At 37.1% G+C, this 18129-nt stretch overlaps 1 protein-coding gene across 1 annotated transcript in view; it reads left to right on the top strand.

The window, feature by feature from the left end:
• The first annotated feature begins 12374 nt into the window (after positions 1 to 12374).
• Positions 12375 to 18129, top strand: part of LOC140140521 (NACHT and WD repeat domain-containing protein 2-like) — a 74900-nt gene continuing 69145 nt past the window's right edge. The window contains 3 exon segments of the mRNA XM_072162279.1: positions 12375 to 12645; positions 15374 to 15969; positions 17032 to 17228. Coding sequence (XP_072018380.1) covers positions 15446 to 15969; positions 17032 to 17228 — 721 coding nt within the window. The 5' untranslated portion in view covers positions 12375 to 12645; positions 15374 to 15445.

Raw genomic sequence — 18129 nt, 5'->3', positions numbered from 1 at the left:
CTAACTGTGAAACATGGACTTGCATGCTATGGAGCATGAAAAAAACCTGCCGTAAATCACAAAATTTGACGCATATATGGGGATCGCCATTGGGGTGCCGAGAACCACCAGCAAAGCAACATTTGCTGCTTAACTAAAAGATATTACATCGCATCACAAGCACCCTGACTTTGTGTCGGCAACAGGTACAGTACACGTTCATGGAGTCACGGTCATGATGACGATGCCTGAATAGACATTTCCAAGTCTTATATACTAGAATCAGCAGGACATAATTGAGAGCAGTAAACAGTATTTTCTTTGTATTCTTGGAACTTCAGGTTATGCATATATATACATGCATACAAAGCATACAACTTACTGCCTACTGAAGAGAGCAAATCATACAACCTGTACTATTGATAGCAATGCATTACTTTTAATACTGTCTACTGTAGATAGCAATGCATACAACTTACTGTCTACTGTAGATAGCAATGCATACAACTTACTGTCTACTGTAGATAGCAATGCATGCAACTTACTGTCTACTATAGATAGCAATGCATACAACATGTGCTGTAGATAGCAATAAATAAATAAAATAAATTCTGGTGTTTTATATAGCCTCTTTTCCCAGATCTCAGAGGGATCAAAGCGCTGTAAGTTCGCTGCCATGGTTAATCATCACAATCAGATCGCATCAATTAGGCTGGTTGCAGCTGAACTTGGCGCAAACCTATCCGCACTTGAACTGTAACATCCACCAATTATCTATGCAGCTCCCAAAATTCCATTGGGTGAAGGAAGTTTTTGATAACCAAGCAACTAATCACCGATTTTGAAAGCAGGAGGAAACCAGAGATCCTGGTGAAAACCTACGAGAGCAAGCATGGAATCGGGATAAACCAAGTGCACATGAGTCCTTGAGGTGCGCAGGAGCTTGAACCAGGACCTTAGTGGTGCAAGGTGAGGGAATAACCGCTGCTACAACTTGCAATGCATACAACTTGAACTTACTGTCTACTGTAGATACCAATGCATACAACTTGCTGTCTACTGAAGATAGCAATGCATACAACTTGCTGTCTGCTTTATTCAACTTACTGTCTACTGTGGATAGCAATGCATAGAACCTGCAGTCTACTGTAGATAACAATGCATACAACTTTCTGTGTACTGAAGACAGCAATGCATACTTCTTGCTGTCTACTGTATACAACTTACTCTCTACTGTAGATAGCAGTACAGACAACTTGCTGTCTACTGTAGATAGCAATGCATACAAATTGATGTCTACTGTATACAACTTATTGTGCAACGTATACAACTGTCTACTGAAGATAGCAATGTATACAACCTACTGTCTACTGTAGATACCAATGCATACAACTTGCTGTCTACTGTAGATAGCAATGCATACAACTTACTGTCTACTGAAGATAACAATGTATACAACTTGCTGTGTACTGTAGATAGCAATGTATACAATCTACTGTCTACTGAAGATAGCAATGTATACAACTTGCTGTGTACTGTAGATAGCAATGTATACAATCTACTGTCTACTGAAGATAGCAATGTATACAACTTGCTGTCTACTGTATAGCATTGTATATATCCTACTGTCTACTGAAGATAGCAATGTATGCAACCTACTGTCTACTGAAGATAGCAATGTACATAACCTACTGTCTACTGTAGATAGCAATACATACAATTTACTGTCTACTGAAGATAACAATGTATACAACTTGCTGGGTACTGTAGATAGCGATGTATACAATCTACTGTCTACTGAAGATAGCAATGTATGCAACCTACTGTCTACTATAGATAGCAATACATACAATTTACTGTCTACTGTAGATCTAGTGTTGGTCTACTGTATATAGCATTGTATACAACCTACTGTCTACTGTAGATAGCAATGTATACAACCTTCTGTCTACAGAAGATAGCAATGTATGCAACCTACTGTCAACTGAAGATAGCAATGTACATAACCTACTGTCTACTATAGATAGCAATATATACAATTTACTGTCTACTGTAGATAGTAATGCATACAACCCACTGTCTACTGTTGATAGCAATGTATACAACTTGCTGTCTACTGTAGATAGCAATGTACACAACTTACTGTCTACTGTAGATATCAATACAACTTGTTGTCTACTGTAGATAGCAATGTATACAACCTACTGGCTACTGAAGATAACAATGTATACAACCTACTGTCTACTGTAAATAGCAATACATACAATTTACAGTCTACTGTAGATAGCAATGCATACAACCTACTGTCTACTGAAGATAGTAGTGTATACAACTGGCTGTCTACTGGAGATATCAATGTACACAACCTGCTGTCTACTATAGATAGCAATACATACAATTTATTGTCTACTGTAGATAGCAATGCATACAAATTGATGTCTACTGTATACAACTTACTGTCTACTAAAGATAGCAATGTATACAACCTACTGTCTACTGAAGATAGCAATGTACATAACCTATTGTCTACTATAGATAGCAATACATACAACTTGTTGTCTACTGTAGATAGCAATGCATACAAATTGATGTATACTGTATACAACTTACTGTCTACTGTAGATAGCAATGTATACAACTTACTGTCAACTGTAGATAGCAATACAGACAACTTACTGTCTACTGTAGATAGCAATGCATACAACTTACTGCCTACTGTAGATATGAATGCATACGACTTGCTGTCTCCTGTATATAGCAATACATACAACTTGCTGTCTACTGCATACAACTTACTGCCTACTATAGATAGCAATGCATAGAAACTGCTGTCTACTGTAGATAGCAATGCATACAACTTACTGTCTACTGAAGATAGCAATGCATACAGCTTACTGTCTACTGAAGATAGCAATGTATACAACTTGCTGTGTACTGAAGATAGCAATGTGTGCAACCTACTGTCTACTATAGATAGCAATACATACAATTTACTGTCTACTGTAGATCTAGTGTTGGTCTACTGTATATAGCATTGTATACAACCTACTGTCTACTGTAGATAGTATACAAATATATACTGCCATGAGAAGTTCTGGTTAAAACTATGGGCCCGAGGTGAGATCAATAGTACTATTTTCCTGAGGGCGCAGCCCGAAGGAAAATAGTATTAATTGATCTCAACGAGGGACCATAGTTTTAACCAGAACTTCAATAAAGGCAGTATATATTTGTTTTATATACTTCATTAATATGTTCTTTGTTCATTGATTTGTTAAAAGAAAATCATTTGACGTTTTGACTCTCCCGCTTCTATCTTGAGTGAACAGCACGACCAATTTAAGCACAACCTACCCTTCAAAAAATCGAATAGCCTAAAATCGGGCTAACCAATTACAGCAGCGCGAAATGACGCTATGGCAGTTTCAAGCGTATGCGTGAACTGTTCCGTCGCATCGAATGCGCCGCACGTGGAAGACATGGTCAAAAGTACTATTTACGGCTTGGAGGTACTATTTACGGCTCATCCGGGACATTAAAAATACTATTTATGGCTTAGAGGTACTATTTACGGATAGCAGTACTGATGGTAGAACTATTTTTGGTCATGTGATCCGCTTTTAACCAATCAATGAACAAGAATATATTAATGAAGTATATAACAATGTATACAACCTTCTGTCTACAGAAGATAGCAATGTATACAACCTACTGTCAACTGAAGATAGCAATGTACATAACCTACTGTCTACTATAGATAGCAATATATACAATTTACTGTCTACTGTAGATAGTAATGCATACAACCCACTGTCTACTGTTGATATCAATGTATACAACTTGCTGTCTACTGTAGATAGCAATGTACACAACTTACTGTCTACTGTAGATATCAATACAACTTGTTGTCTACTGTAGATAGCAATGTATACAACCTACTAGCTACTGAAGATAGCAATGTATACAACCTACTGTCTACTGTAAATAGCAATACATACAATTTACAGTCTACTGTAGATAGCAATGCATACAACCTACTGTCTACTCAAAGATAGTAGTGTATACAACTTGCTGTCTACTGGAGATATCAATGTAGACAACCTGCCCTCTAAGCGTGTCTACTATAGATAGCAATATATACAATTTACTGTCTACTGTTGATATTAATGCATGCAACCTACTGTCTGCTGTTGATAGCAATGTATACAACTTGCTGTCTACTGTATATATCAATACTACTGTAGATAGCAATGCATACAACCTACTGTCTACTGTAGATAGCAATGTATACAACTTGTTGTCTACTGTAGATAGCAATGTATACAACCTACTGTCTACTGAAGATAACAATGTACACAACCTACTGTAGATAGCAATACATTCCAACCTCTTTTATTCCAAGCACTGTCCGGATAAGTGAAAATCTGGATAAGTGAATTGCATGTAATTCTGCATTGACTGTCCCAAGTACTGAAATTGTGACAACAAAAGATTGTTTTAACATGGAGGAAACTAATAAACACTAAAAGATGGCTTTAGAGTGCTCTATGCAACATAGATGTCATTCAAAAATCATCAAAAACATGTTTTCCTGTGAAGATTTCACAGCCAGATAACAGATAGATCCATATAAAAGAGATCCGGATAAGAGAGGTTGGACTATACATACAAACTACTGTCTACTGAAGATAGCAATGTATACAACCAACTGTTTACTGGAGATAGCAATGCATAGAATTGGCTGTTTACTGTAGATAGCAATGTATATAACTTGCTGTCTACTGTATACAACTTGCTGTCTGCTGTAGATAGCAATACATACAGCTTGCTGTCTACTGTAGATACAAAATGCATGCAACTTGCTGTCTAGTGTACTACCATATATGTCAACACTTTTATAGGTCATTTGCAAGTTCATTTGAAGTCATATAACATATACCATATTTTAAATTCATTTTTACTGAGCAAAGGGTTTGTGGGTGATGCAAGGTAATGCAATAATGATCACAGTGGATCGGGTGAAGTGGGATACTGGGTATGGGTGACCATTTATTGTGTGATACTGGAATTCACTTAAATTGAGGCAAGTTAGTGTATGCGATCCAAATCTGACTCGGTGGGGAAAGTCATTAAGGTAACCACACAAAAGATAATCCCCCGGCCCCTCCTCACATGTCTGAGGGTAGGGGTCATAATTGAGCTCCCTTATAGTGCAACATAATGCATAAATGAATACTCTATGTTCTGTACCATTTAATGATCACAATTAATACCCCTACCCTCAGAGAAATGAGGAGGAGGCTGGGTGGTCATCTTTTGTGCACGGTTACATTAATGACTTTCTCCACCCCCAATGTGTGACTTGACCTTGGCGTTGGTGGACGTTTGAAAAATGGCTTCAAAATAGAAATTTTGCCTCCATTTTCCTCCCTCCCTTCACGATGTGGGTGATGGCAGAAATTTGTAATCAGTGAATTTTGTATGCAGCTTAGGGAACAAGTGATGTAATGAAAGATCAAGCACAATTATCAATAATAATATCATCATATCCAATGTTTTCAAAAATGCGCTGATATGCATCTGATGCTTTAATTCTTTTGAGGAGTATATTTCACGATCAGAGGGAAGGGGCAGTCACAGGACTAATTCCCCATTTTTCTTATTCAGATGGTATTAGAAGAAAGATCATACTTTTCTCATTACCCCAGTAAAATTGAACATCTGAGATATGTTTTGTTTAGATGATGTGAACAAAAATATGGTGGATTGTGGTTGAAGTATGTATGGTGCATTGGTATACATATTTTTGCTTGTTTGGAAACATCGTTTTAATGGTAGGCATCATTATCATGTATGATAGAAAACATAACATAAAAAATCAAACCTTGCCCCTTTAAAGTCATAAGGGGTGAAATATTGGATTCTCATGAAACTAGGATGTATATATGTGCTCCCAAGTTTTTGAAGTCGGATATCTGAGGTCAAATAAGGCTATTTTTTTAAATGGAACTATATAGCATGGGGGAGTTAGCGCAGCGGTAGTTCCCTCGCTTTGCACCACTTAGGTCCCGGGTTCAAGCTCCGGTGTGGCCCAAGGACTCATGTGCACTTGGTTTATTCCGATTCCATGCTCGCTCTCGCAGGTTTTCTCCGGGATCCCGGTTTCCTCGTCTTTCAAAAAATTGGTGATATTTGTTTGGTTATCAAAACTTCCTTCACCCAATGGAATTTGTGCAGCGGAATAGCGCAAACCTATCCGCACTTAGATTGTAACATCCACCATTGTGCAGAAGGAATAGCGCAAACCTATCCGCACTTAGATTGTAACATCCACCATTTATCTGTGCAGCTCCCCAATGCCTAGTTGATGCAATCTGATTGTGATGATTTACAGTGGCAGCGAAATTACAGCGCTTTGCACACTCCGTGATCTGTGGTAAGGCGCTATATAAATACCGACATTTATTTTATTTATTTATAGCAGAAATTATTGTAGAAATTTTGTTAGGGTATGTTTGTTATAGAAATCTTGCTAGGGGTATGTTTTTATAGAAATGTGGTCCCGCTAGACAGTAGGGGTTACCTCCAGGAACCCCAAATCTAGCATGGCTCTCCAGAAAATCTTTGTAGACTAGAAGAGGTGAATTTGATATCCAAGGGAATGCTAAATTTGTGTTGACCAGTTTTTGTAATTTTATAGGAATGTGTTGACTACCCTGAGTGACCCAACACATAAAAATTTGTTTTCTTGTTAAAGCCATTTTGTAACAATTCCATGAAAATATATTAGTATTTCTTTTCTATAAAATGTTAGCTTTTACTGTCAGATATATGTCCTTTTAATTTTGAGCCGAACAACTGAGGTGATCAAAGCAAAGAATCTTCCATTTTGACAAAACTGCAACACCTAAAGTCTTGAATTTTGCATGGTAGGTTAGTTTACAAAAGTACATTACAATCGTATAAAAAACAGAATTAAAAAAAAATATTGAGGGCATCCTCAGCAACTGTTACAATATGGCTGCAATTATGTGGGCTGCCAATACTACTTGGCTAAACCAAAAAGATGGGATTTACTTGGTTGTCAATTGCTTAATTTTGCAGGAGAAAATATTGAAAAAGCTAGGCCAGTAAATTTTTACTGGGCCAGTAGCTTTATAATCTCACTGGCCCAGAGGGATAGTATAATACAGAAATCAAAGTCATTTTGTAAATATTTAATTTAAGATATTACTCTTGCCTGTATTTCTTGTTTTCTGAAATTCTGACCAATTGTCGGTACCAAGGTGTAGAACATTGCGTTGTCAGAAAAGCCCTCTGGTGTACATGGCCAATATGTGGAATAAAAAGACTCCTAGTTTTTAGCTTTTTAATTATTTTACAAGGGCATTTTCACTCCCATCTCCACCAAATTTTATAAACATTATTATGTGCAATATATTTTCTGTTTCTCTCATTTAATATGATCTTAATATGCTAAGTAATTCATTTATGAAAGTATGTGTGTGCGAGAAGGAGTTTGAGTATGTAGTCACTAGTGCATGAGTAGAGAAAGAGTTTGAATAAGTGGTGTGTAAGGTCAGTGGGTGTGATCTTGTGGTAGTGATAGTTTATGAGTGGATATGGGATGCAGAGGTGTGTGTGGGGGTGTACATGTGGATGAATGGGTGAAAATGAATGTGTGGATGTTTTACTATGTAATTTGCCTTTTTCTTCATGTTTTTGCTGTATTTATATGTACATTGTATTTTAGCATTTATACTTATGTATTTTAATATTTTATATGTGTGTACGTTTGTAAAATTGTTGCATTTCAGTTTTTATACTGCTATGACAATTGTGTAATTTTTTCAATTCGCTGTAAGCATGTTATATAAATTCTCTGTTTGTTGGACAAAAGTGGAAACTAAAATTACTGTATAAATGTAAAATTAGCTGTTTTGGTCAAAATGTAGATTTGTCTAAAAATGAAAAATGTGTGAAGTAAATTACCAATGAATTGCACTTTATTTAATGATTTTTGTGATTTTCAGAGCAAGGAAATAAATCCGCCTGCCTGACCCTCCATACTTGAAGGGTTTGTTTGTTTGCCTGTCGAACCGGTTTTTTCCATCACCTGATGGTATCGTTATTTATTTATTTTTTTTTTGGATTTGTTTGCAATGAAATAAAAGCTCGGTTTGGGCATGAAATGCAAAAAACAGACCCTGGTTTTCAGTTTATTATACTTTTAAAATGGACAATACGTGTGTTTTTTCATCAATTAATCATGAAACAGGCTAATTACTTGTAGTTCACAAATTTCATTCAGTATTTTAGCCAACCTTATGGCATGGGGAAGTGCTTTTATCTGGGAAGATTAACTTGCATTGAATTTTATTTGTTTAATTATGTGTGTAATATGGGGTACGTGGTTCTAATCAACATGATGATATAAACTGAAAATGTTCAAACAGTAAAGATGCACATATCATTTGCAATGAACAAGAAATTTTGTTTGGGGAAAAAAGTATAACAAACTTTCAATCGGCTGAAAACAAGAAAATCGAAATTGAGTGGAAATTGATGTAGCATCATACAATATAAAGCAATAAGAGTTCAGAAGCAAGCACAGCGGATTGTGGCAGGTTAAATGTAATCATTCCTCTCTCTTTCCCCACATTAGAGGGGAACCTCCGCCCCCCCCCTGCCATCATTTATCATCTGTCGTTATAGACGAATCCAATTTCACGCATTCCTGCTCCTCAATGGCAGCCCTTAGCCGCAACGGGTACCCAACTATCCCACCTAGAATGTGGGATGATGCGGCCTTGAAGGGTATTATAAACCGCATTCTATCACCGTGTTACACGTAGACAAAAGAATGATGACAGTTTACAACACAAAAGAATCCAACATTGAATTTTAAGCGGGTTTAATCCACCCAATTGGGTACTCACAACGCCTGTTTGGTGCATGCGGGTATATGGCTGACCAAATCCTGACCATGACTTGGGTTGTTGGATTCGTCTATTTGATAACGATGTCAGCAACAGTAAACCTAGGCCTCATGCTAAACAAGCCTGACTATATATGATTGACAAAATTGTCAGATTTTATTTTATATCTGTCACTAGTTTGCAGTGCAAACTTAAACAAATCAGGCAAAACAGGTGTGTCATTTATCGGTATGACATTTTCATTTATATTGATACTACCATATTTTAAAGCCATAATGTGTGATTTGCATACAGAATAGGATTCCTATTTAAATGTTAGTTTTCACTGATCACATTGTCCCCTTTTAATTTTGAGCCAAACAAATGAGGTAAAACGAAGAAAATTGCTATTTTCCAGCGCCTTCAATGCGTGTATTAGCTCGCTGATTGAATTATTATCATGAATATTGGCATAGCTTCACACAGCTAGGACGAACAAGCAAATAGTGATATGCACACAGTTTATACGTCAAGATGTAAGACGAATAGCGATATGCAAACAGTTTATAAGATTCAATACACATGCAAGCGATATGTTTAGCCACCACTCGATTGGTGAACTCTAAATAAATCTCCGGTTTTATATTATAAAAACTTATTCATAACCTCATTAATATACGCAGCAAAGTGCGATCCAATCACAGAGAATAACTTTTAAATACGCGGACGCAAATGCAGGTCATTGAAAAAGTATAATGACCGCGTCTCGTGACGTAGCTAAAAGTACTCTCTACAATGACCGTGTTACGTGATGTGTTACGCGTTCGAACAATTTACACTGGCTGCCGATTTGGACTAGACTAATTCCAATCAGCCGCCTACACTTCGCATGTACTGTCATGCTTCGTAGTGACGACTGATTATCTTACAGCCCAAATCATGACGGACTTCTGAAAACTATTCAATGCGACTTTGGTTATGCGCCGTACCGCGACTGACGAGCGGCGCCCGTGTACTGCGTCGCTGTACCGCGCCGCTGTGACAAGATCGCGCTCTGAACTTCTAAAAACAACAAACTCGGTCAAAAGGTCAATTTGGACACAACTGCGCATGCACTATGCCACAGGAATCCTGATGCAAAATCCGTCACTGTTTTGGGACGTAGGTGTCTCAGTCGTCAATCCAGACGGTTGACGACTGAGGGCAGCAGTCTATATTTGGACATCGCATGATTGTGTGCTAGTATGATTGGTCGCTAGCCGTATTTCCTTAATGAGCTAATCGATATTTTACAGGGAAAACGACAGATAAAGTTAAGAGTTCTGTTTTCAAATTAAAAGAAGAAAATGCGACGTAAATTGATTTAAAAAAAGTGAAAAGTGTCGTTGCTTATTACTAACTTGCAGTAATAAACTGAAAGTAAACAACATCTATTTAGTTAGAGGATGATAGGGGAGCCTACAGACTTTGGAAGAAAAAAAAATCACAGCTGTTTGGTAATCTAGGAATACAGGGTGTCCCAAAGTATGTTAGAATTTTTTACAATTCGTCATATTTTAAATAAATAAATAAATAAATGTAGACATTTATATAGCGCTTTATGCCGTAAACAGCCTCTAAGCGCTTTACATTTATTCCGCCGTCATTAGAATATGTCGGAACCACGTTTGCAGCCTACAAGTGGCGCAGGGTCCATCAGTACAAGGACTGTGACTACCCCTAACAGCTTCCCATTGCACCTGGGTGGGGTGAGGCAAGCGAGGCAAAGCACCTTGCCCAAGGGCGCAACACGGTGGTGGGACGGGAATCGAACCCACGCACGCCGAGCAAGCTCTCTGATTATGAGTCCAAGGCCGTAACCACTGAGCCACCGTGCCCTCATTTTGAACTGAAACATTTCATTTTCCAACCTTTTTTAGTGACAATTTTGTTATAAAAATTGCAAAATTAACAGGAGTTTTTTCTCGTGTATAAAATAGGTTAATAAATGCGTATCACTTGGTGCTAGAGAAATTGTACAAAATAAAGTATATTTGTACTGAGATGTTGATGCATCTAATGCAATCTCTCCTTCAGGGCGAGTGTATCATAGATGCATCAATATCTCAGTATGTGTGCATTATTTTGTACAATTTCACTCCCAACAAGTGAAACATGTTTATTATTATTATTAACCTATAATTCACATCTGTAGCAGTCAGAACAAGGAAATCTTTGCTCTACAATTAATTGCAAATTACACATTTGTAATTATTTTAACCACAAAATATGATTTGAAAACACAGTAGGTAAGCAATGTATGAATATATGGTCGGATAGTTCAAACAGGTTTTCATATTCATGTAAACTAATATTTAACAGTTTGCATTGGAGACACCCTATGGCTCTTTCTACAACTTGAGAACAAGTGCTTAAACATTCGAAATTTAGCTAAATTTGTAGTTTACTACAATCAGCTACAATGCAACTGGCAAGGTATTCCCGGTACGCGGTAGGTGGTATGGTGCAATTCATTACTTGGGGACTGTGTCACGAACCCGTGCCATTTCTCGTAGAGTGATGAGATTTGTAGGATTGCAACTGTTTACAATAATTGATTAGAAATATAAGTTCCACGTTATATCAATTTTGACAATACTTTTATGTGCTCAGCACTGCATTATTCACTGAAATGTTCCTTGTTTACAAACAACTGTATCTCCCGGCAAATGACAAGTGACGGACAGCCCGTATGCTGCATGCTACATTTGCAGCTCGTATCAACTCTGACCATATTTGGAAATGACGTCATTCACTCTTACGCTGCCTTTAGTTGGATTCTTTTAAAATAGCATTCAGGGGATTCCCCATTGAGTTATATTTTCTTTGCATCTGTTTAAAATTCTAAGAAAATATGTCATTTATTGGCAGTCTTTTCAATACAAAATGCGCATTAATCTGTACAAATTATAATTTTATACCTATTTAAAAATTATAACAATTGACTTAAAGGCATTTTGGGGTGCATTACATGTTTAAAATACCAAAGTTTTGTAGTAGATAAAAATAAAATAGCTAATTGATTGATGTCTCATACATAGAGGTCTCCATACATAGATCGTAAATTGTACTACCGGTATTCGCATTCAGTGTTTATACGCAAACTGTCGCAGAGGCTTCTTTATTTACAAATTAGTCTCTTGTGCATGCATAAAATCTACATGAGCAACTTTGTATCTCAAAGTGTGCGTGTACAATAGACTATGTTATTATGTTACTTGGTTGCCAAAGCGGATTTGATCGTGTGTAAATCATCATCGATTTTTGTTCATGGCAAACAGTTTGTATTACCCACTTAAGATAAGGTGCTTGTATGCATGCAATTAAATTGGGTATTGATTTATGCCACTCAGAGCTAAGCCCAAGCCATCCAAGTCTCCCAAGTTTACTGAGACTGAGTCTGTCTGAAGTATGCGGTATGCACTTGAAGTTAAAATTCAAGTTGAATGAATAAATGAGCTTTCTATCAACATGATCAATAATCATGCATTTTAATCAATGGCCATACAAATAGTGATTTACCTCAGCTATGCTCATGGTGATTACATAACAATGTCTAAAATATTGTAACAGGAAGAACAACATGGAGGTGGCTTGTCATCATACTATACTGCAGAATGAATGATGTAAACTGGCCGCAACCATGCCTACACTACAGAATGAATGATGACACTTGATACAGGGTTGGTGCAAGACATGAAGAACTAAGGTAATTTTAGTGATGATCATGCCCACAGTGATGATGCCATGGCCACAAGCATGATGCAAACTTCCATAAGATGTTGTAAGCTTTTTAATTTTGTTGCTAAAATTTACAAGTAGACTTAATTAGGGATTCAATCATGTTTCACCGTTGTTCATCACCGATTAACAACGATGCGTCCGCGTCGTCTGCGTGGTTTACTTTCGCAAGGGCAGCTTTAGCTGCCCGAGCGAAGTAAACCACGCAGACGCACCGGACGCGCCTTTCAACAACGAAAACAAGCTAAAGATTGTCTAATTCACATGATTCTTTCATTCAGAATATCAGTCTGTCATTTGCTCGAGAACTCTAGCCAAGAATTTGCTCACCGATAGCTTCACATTCTAGGCTAGAGACCTTTGCATTCAAAATCTAGTTGGATTCGCTGAAGCATGACACAGTGTAAAGCAATGGAAGGTCAGAAGTAAACACAGCCGATCACGACAGGCGATTGCATCAAAAATGTTGCTAAAATTACACTTCAGCAAAATTTTAGACTGTCCAAAATACGCAAATCTTCCTCAAAAGATACAGATGACTCATCGCAATAACTTTCATCCAAATTTCAACATTAACAGAATAAATAACCTCCGGTGTAAAAAATTGCACGGCTGTCCGACCGAAAAACCATAGTAAAGTACTCTAGCATCGAATGCGTAACTATCGTGTGCAAATTCGAAGCTAGAGTTCTCGAGCAATCTGTCATTGCCACTCAACCTTACAAGAAGATCGATGAATTCTCTGTTGATATCAGCAATAAAACTAAAGAATAAAACGACAATGTTTTATAGAGCTCTGTCACTTTAATAACATATTAAGAAAGTGTTTACGCATTAGTTCCAGGCATGGCGAATTTTATGCGCAAACGCGTACGCATTACCTTGTCCTTGCGTTCGCGTATACATACGCTACTGGAAAAGTGTGGGTTCATCACAGATTAACAATGGTTGGCTCCTGTACAAAGGTATAGGAAGAGTTGTTGAAAGCCATATTATTAATTACCGGGTATTATTAAACATTTCCATAACAAATTTTTTCTGAAATTTCTTCCTGTGTACAGGAAGAGTCAAATTCTGTACACGTTAAGAGTCAGATCTATTCGAAAAGAGAAGGGGGACCATCCTGGGTTCTGATATCTGTATGATCACTTCCTCTAAGTTCCAGAGAACTTCCAGTTTAGCTCAAATGAGCTGCTATATAGGAAGTATTGGAAAGGAAAGATATGTTGTCATGATATAGAGGGCGAGATGGTCGAGCGGTTAAGGCACTGCGCTGTCAGCCGGGAGATACGAAAGGCGAAGGTTCGAGCCTTGGGCTTGCCTTAGGTACAAATTCTCTTCCCTCCCCTGGTATACCAGAACAAAATTCAAATGTGGCAATATTTTTGCTAAACGAATTAATCTGCAAGAAATTTTTGTACATAAATATTTATGTAGCCAGAGGTTTCCAGTGAGTATAAAAATCTCAACTTTTTGTGAGAAAAGTGGGGGGATGAAGCTGTGGATCACAAACGCCCTTTTAATAGGCTTTCCGCAGTGTGACACGGCCCGTTGTGCAGGGAGCGTTTGCGTGGTGAGCGTTTGCATTTTATTTGGAGGAGGAGCTGCTCGGGGAGGAATATAAAAAAAATAATTAAGAAAGGGGATTCGGAGAGAGCAGGTAGGATCGAGACATGATTATAAATAACTGATGATATTATTGTAAATCTTCGTTTGATTGTTTGATTTCTGATCGTCTATTAAAGAGGAAAACTATCAAATACATATATATTCATGATATAACTTGATAGTTTTATTAAGAGGAGAGCCGGCAATATAACAAATACATGTATATGTCCTCTTTTAATTTGGACCCAAACAGACGAGGCAATACAAAGAAAATTGCTATTTAATACCAGCGCATATGTTGGCAAATGCGAGCCACTTATTCAAATGTGAGGAGTGTCGGCCAGCTCTTTTGATATGTCACGACTGCCCACACGCCATACATGTATGTTATTGTTACGTACTGTGTTTTGCAAGTAGTATAAATAAAGTATTCCATAATTAATACACCTAATACCGGTAATACATTGTAAAGTTTCCTAAAAGATCTAATGTTTAGGTCTTTTATATGAACTTTTATGAACAATTGCTAAAATTACAATTTTTTATGATTAGGCTAATGAAAGTTGATTCTTAGTTTCCCTTCCCCGCCCGCATCACCTTTTCAATTTGACAAAAACTCTCATTACCGTATTATAAAAAAGTAAATTGTCTGAAAATTGAGATGGAAATGATCAAAATTGAAACTCTCAAAATGTCTGACATCCCCTGCTGATCATAATCAGCATTTTTTCTTAGTTGTAGGAATAGAGTCAAGTAACTAAATGGAAATTTAAGGATTACCTCATGAATGTTTCTAATGATTACAAAAATTTAAACAAATTCAAATCTTTTTTCAATCTATTGCAAAATGTCTGTAATGATGATCTTTAGCTTTTAGCTTTATTACCTGTTTTGAGAACCAAATGTCTTTCATCAACAGTATCTAGGTAAATAGCCATAAAAATGAAAGTTTAAAAAATAATGAAATTTTCCAAAATAATGAATAATGAAATCATGACCTCATATTTCACTGAAAAAAAAATATGATGGGAAACTAATCATTTCATTTCATTAGCCTTACCCTTTGTTTTTCATTTCATTATATCCAGATGAGCTGTAGCTAGCAGTGCAACACTGACAACAAAGCCATGAAATAAAATATAACTCACAAAGTCATAGCCATGGGGAATGCTGCAAGTGTAAACTCATGGGGGCAAGACCCCAAGGTCATAAGGAATGGATGGCATTCCAACAAACTCACAAAATTTCGTCTCGGTCTCAACGCAGCTTGCCGATTCACGCACCAAGCGAATGAAGTATACAATGACATGAGGCTCGAGCGCGAGCCGTGGAAAACTATCCTTGCTAATGCTGCGGATGAATTTGAAGAAGAGCGACGCTTGCAAGCGGAAGAAGAGAACACAGAGTCAACTGAACTGTTTCATGGCATGATGATGGGAATGATCCCAGGGAAACATATCAAACGACATGGTCGTGAATGTTGGGTTTTTGTGAGTTCGACGTTTACAGACACGAGACATGAGAGAGACTTGCTGATGGAGGATGTGTATCCGTATATAAGGGATTACTGCAGGGAGATCGGATTGTCCTTTAATGTCGTAGATTTTAGATGGGGAATACGAGCAACCGCTTGTAATCAGCATTTATCAGCTCAGATATGCTTGAAAGAAGTACAGAGATGCAAGTAAGTTCTGGGTCAGAATTTCAGTGAGGATCAGAGAATTGATTCTTGCAAAGATTTGCATGATTCTAAGTTGATTCTCGCAAACATTTGTAGTTTACACAGAAGTTGATTTGCAAGAATCAAATGATTCCCAAAAATTTATTCTGCAAGAATCAAGATTGATTCTTGCAGTGAAAAACGAATTGCCCTGAATTCCAATTGAATTCATATACCCTCAATGGAAGACATGACCTTAATCTTCTACACAAGGAGTGTGAATTTTAAATGGGTTACCTACATGTATATAAGTCATGTCTTCCATGGGTGTATGGATTTCAACTGGGAGTACATATCCCTAAATATCTGAATCACTTGTAAGTTTTGTAATTTTTCTGAAAATTTTGTTTTTCCAACTGAAATTTAGTTGGGGCACAGGGGTGACAAATTTAGAGGGGGTCTACACAGAGAGCCAGATTAATGTTTGAGAATTGTTCTTGATTTCTAGGGCCTACAGCTGTCAAAACTTTTCTCAATTTCATAAACTGGTTGCAAATTATTATGTGGCAATATGTTTCATCTGGAATTGCAAAATTGTTTTGCATTGAAAATGCCCAGTTTGATGTTGATTCAGTTTTTAAAACATATTTTTGTCCTTGAACTTCAATGGTGGGCTATAAAGTTGAATATACATACTACATGTGTATCTCAATACCTGTCAATTTCATGAGTAAGAATGTTTTTTTAAGAGGAGTCAGAGTGGTGCCTGAACAAAGCTCACAATCACAGGGAAAGGTATGGGCTGGTTCAGTACATGAGATACCAAGTCTCATTGTAATAGGGTTTATTTTTCTCAGCATGTGCATGATTTTTCCTGGGAGGGGGGAATAACAAAAACTTTCTTTTTGTCATAACTCAATAACTGCAATGTTACATTATGGAAATGTGACCAGTGGGTTGCCTGGACTCATTCCTGTATTTTTAGCAAAATTACCCAAACTGGACAAATTAAGGCCGGCACCCTCCGACTCACCTTTTAAAAGTAATTCACTGATTCATTTATTTTGTATATTATTTTCTAAACAGGGAAAACTCAGTTGGTCCTTTCTTTGTTGGAATTTTGGGTCAGAAGTACGGATGGAGACCAATCCCTTACACACTCCCAGAGACACTGTACTACAGTTTCCTTGGATCTATCAGTAGACTGGCTGAACAGGATCCAGTGATGAGGGAGGCTAAAGGATTGATTGAAATGTGCTTCAAAATAGATGAAAATGCATTAGGTAAGTTGAAGAAAATATTGTGTGTAGTTTTATTTTTTGAAGAAGTCTGATTTTGACTTCAGATACACTGTATCTTTTATGTCTGTACATTGTACAGTGTACAGGAGGGTGAGGGTTCATAGGGGAAATATCGGGAACCACGTCACGCTATTGTTCGACCTAGGCTACATCATTTTTAACGCATGCATGTCGATCGTCAATACAGCTTTTGGAGTGACTGGAATCACAATGACAGCGGAGGACTAGCTGGTTTAATTCTATCAAGCATATAATACCTGAACAATCACCGCCATTTGATCGATTTACTACAGAACATATTGTATACTCAAAATATAATTTAAAATTGGAAACTGTTAAATGATATATTTGTGTACTATAAAGTATAATGACACATGAATAACATCATGTAGGAAACAAAATGGCCTCTAATGACCGCCTATTGTGACCTAGGCTACATCTTCCAGTTTTGTTACATCATTTCATTTGCCCATCCCATTGTTCATTATTCCTGGTGTGTACTTCCTAGGCCTGGCATTTTCGGGTAATTTTGTACCGGTACCGCCATAATTTTCGGGCGGGTAACCGGTACCAAATTGCAACAAAAAAAAAAATTAATTAATTAATAGACTATGACATGAATACAAATTATCAATTTTCATATTAAAAATAACAAAATATCTTGAATTTTTTTTTTTTTTTTTTTTTTTTTAGGTCAACCATGAATGATCCTAGCATTTAGGTCTAGGTCCAGGGACACTACAAAACCGAAAAAATAAAAAACTTAAAAAAAAAAAAAAAATCTCGGGCGAATACCCGTTTACCCGACCGAAAATGCCAGCCTTAGTACCGTACTTACGCGAGTATAGTCCCACCTTCGAGTAAAGTCCCACCCCCAAACTTT

The sequence above is a fragment of the Amphiura filiformis genome, chromosome 19, assembly GCF_039555335.1.
Source record: "Amphiura filiformis chromosome 19, Afil_fr2py, whole genome shotgun sequence".
NCBI lineage: Eukaryota > Metazoa > Echinodermata > Ophiuroidea > Amphilepidida > Amphiuridae > Amphiura > Amphiura filiformis.
Note: the sequence above shows the minus strand (reverse complement) of the source record. Positions and strands in the feature narration are given on the sequence as shown.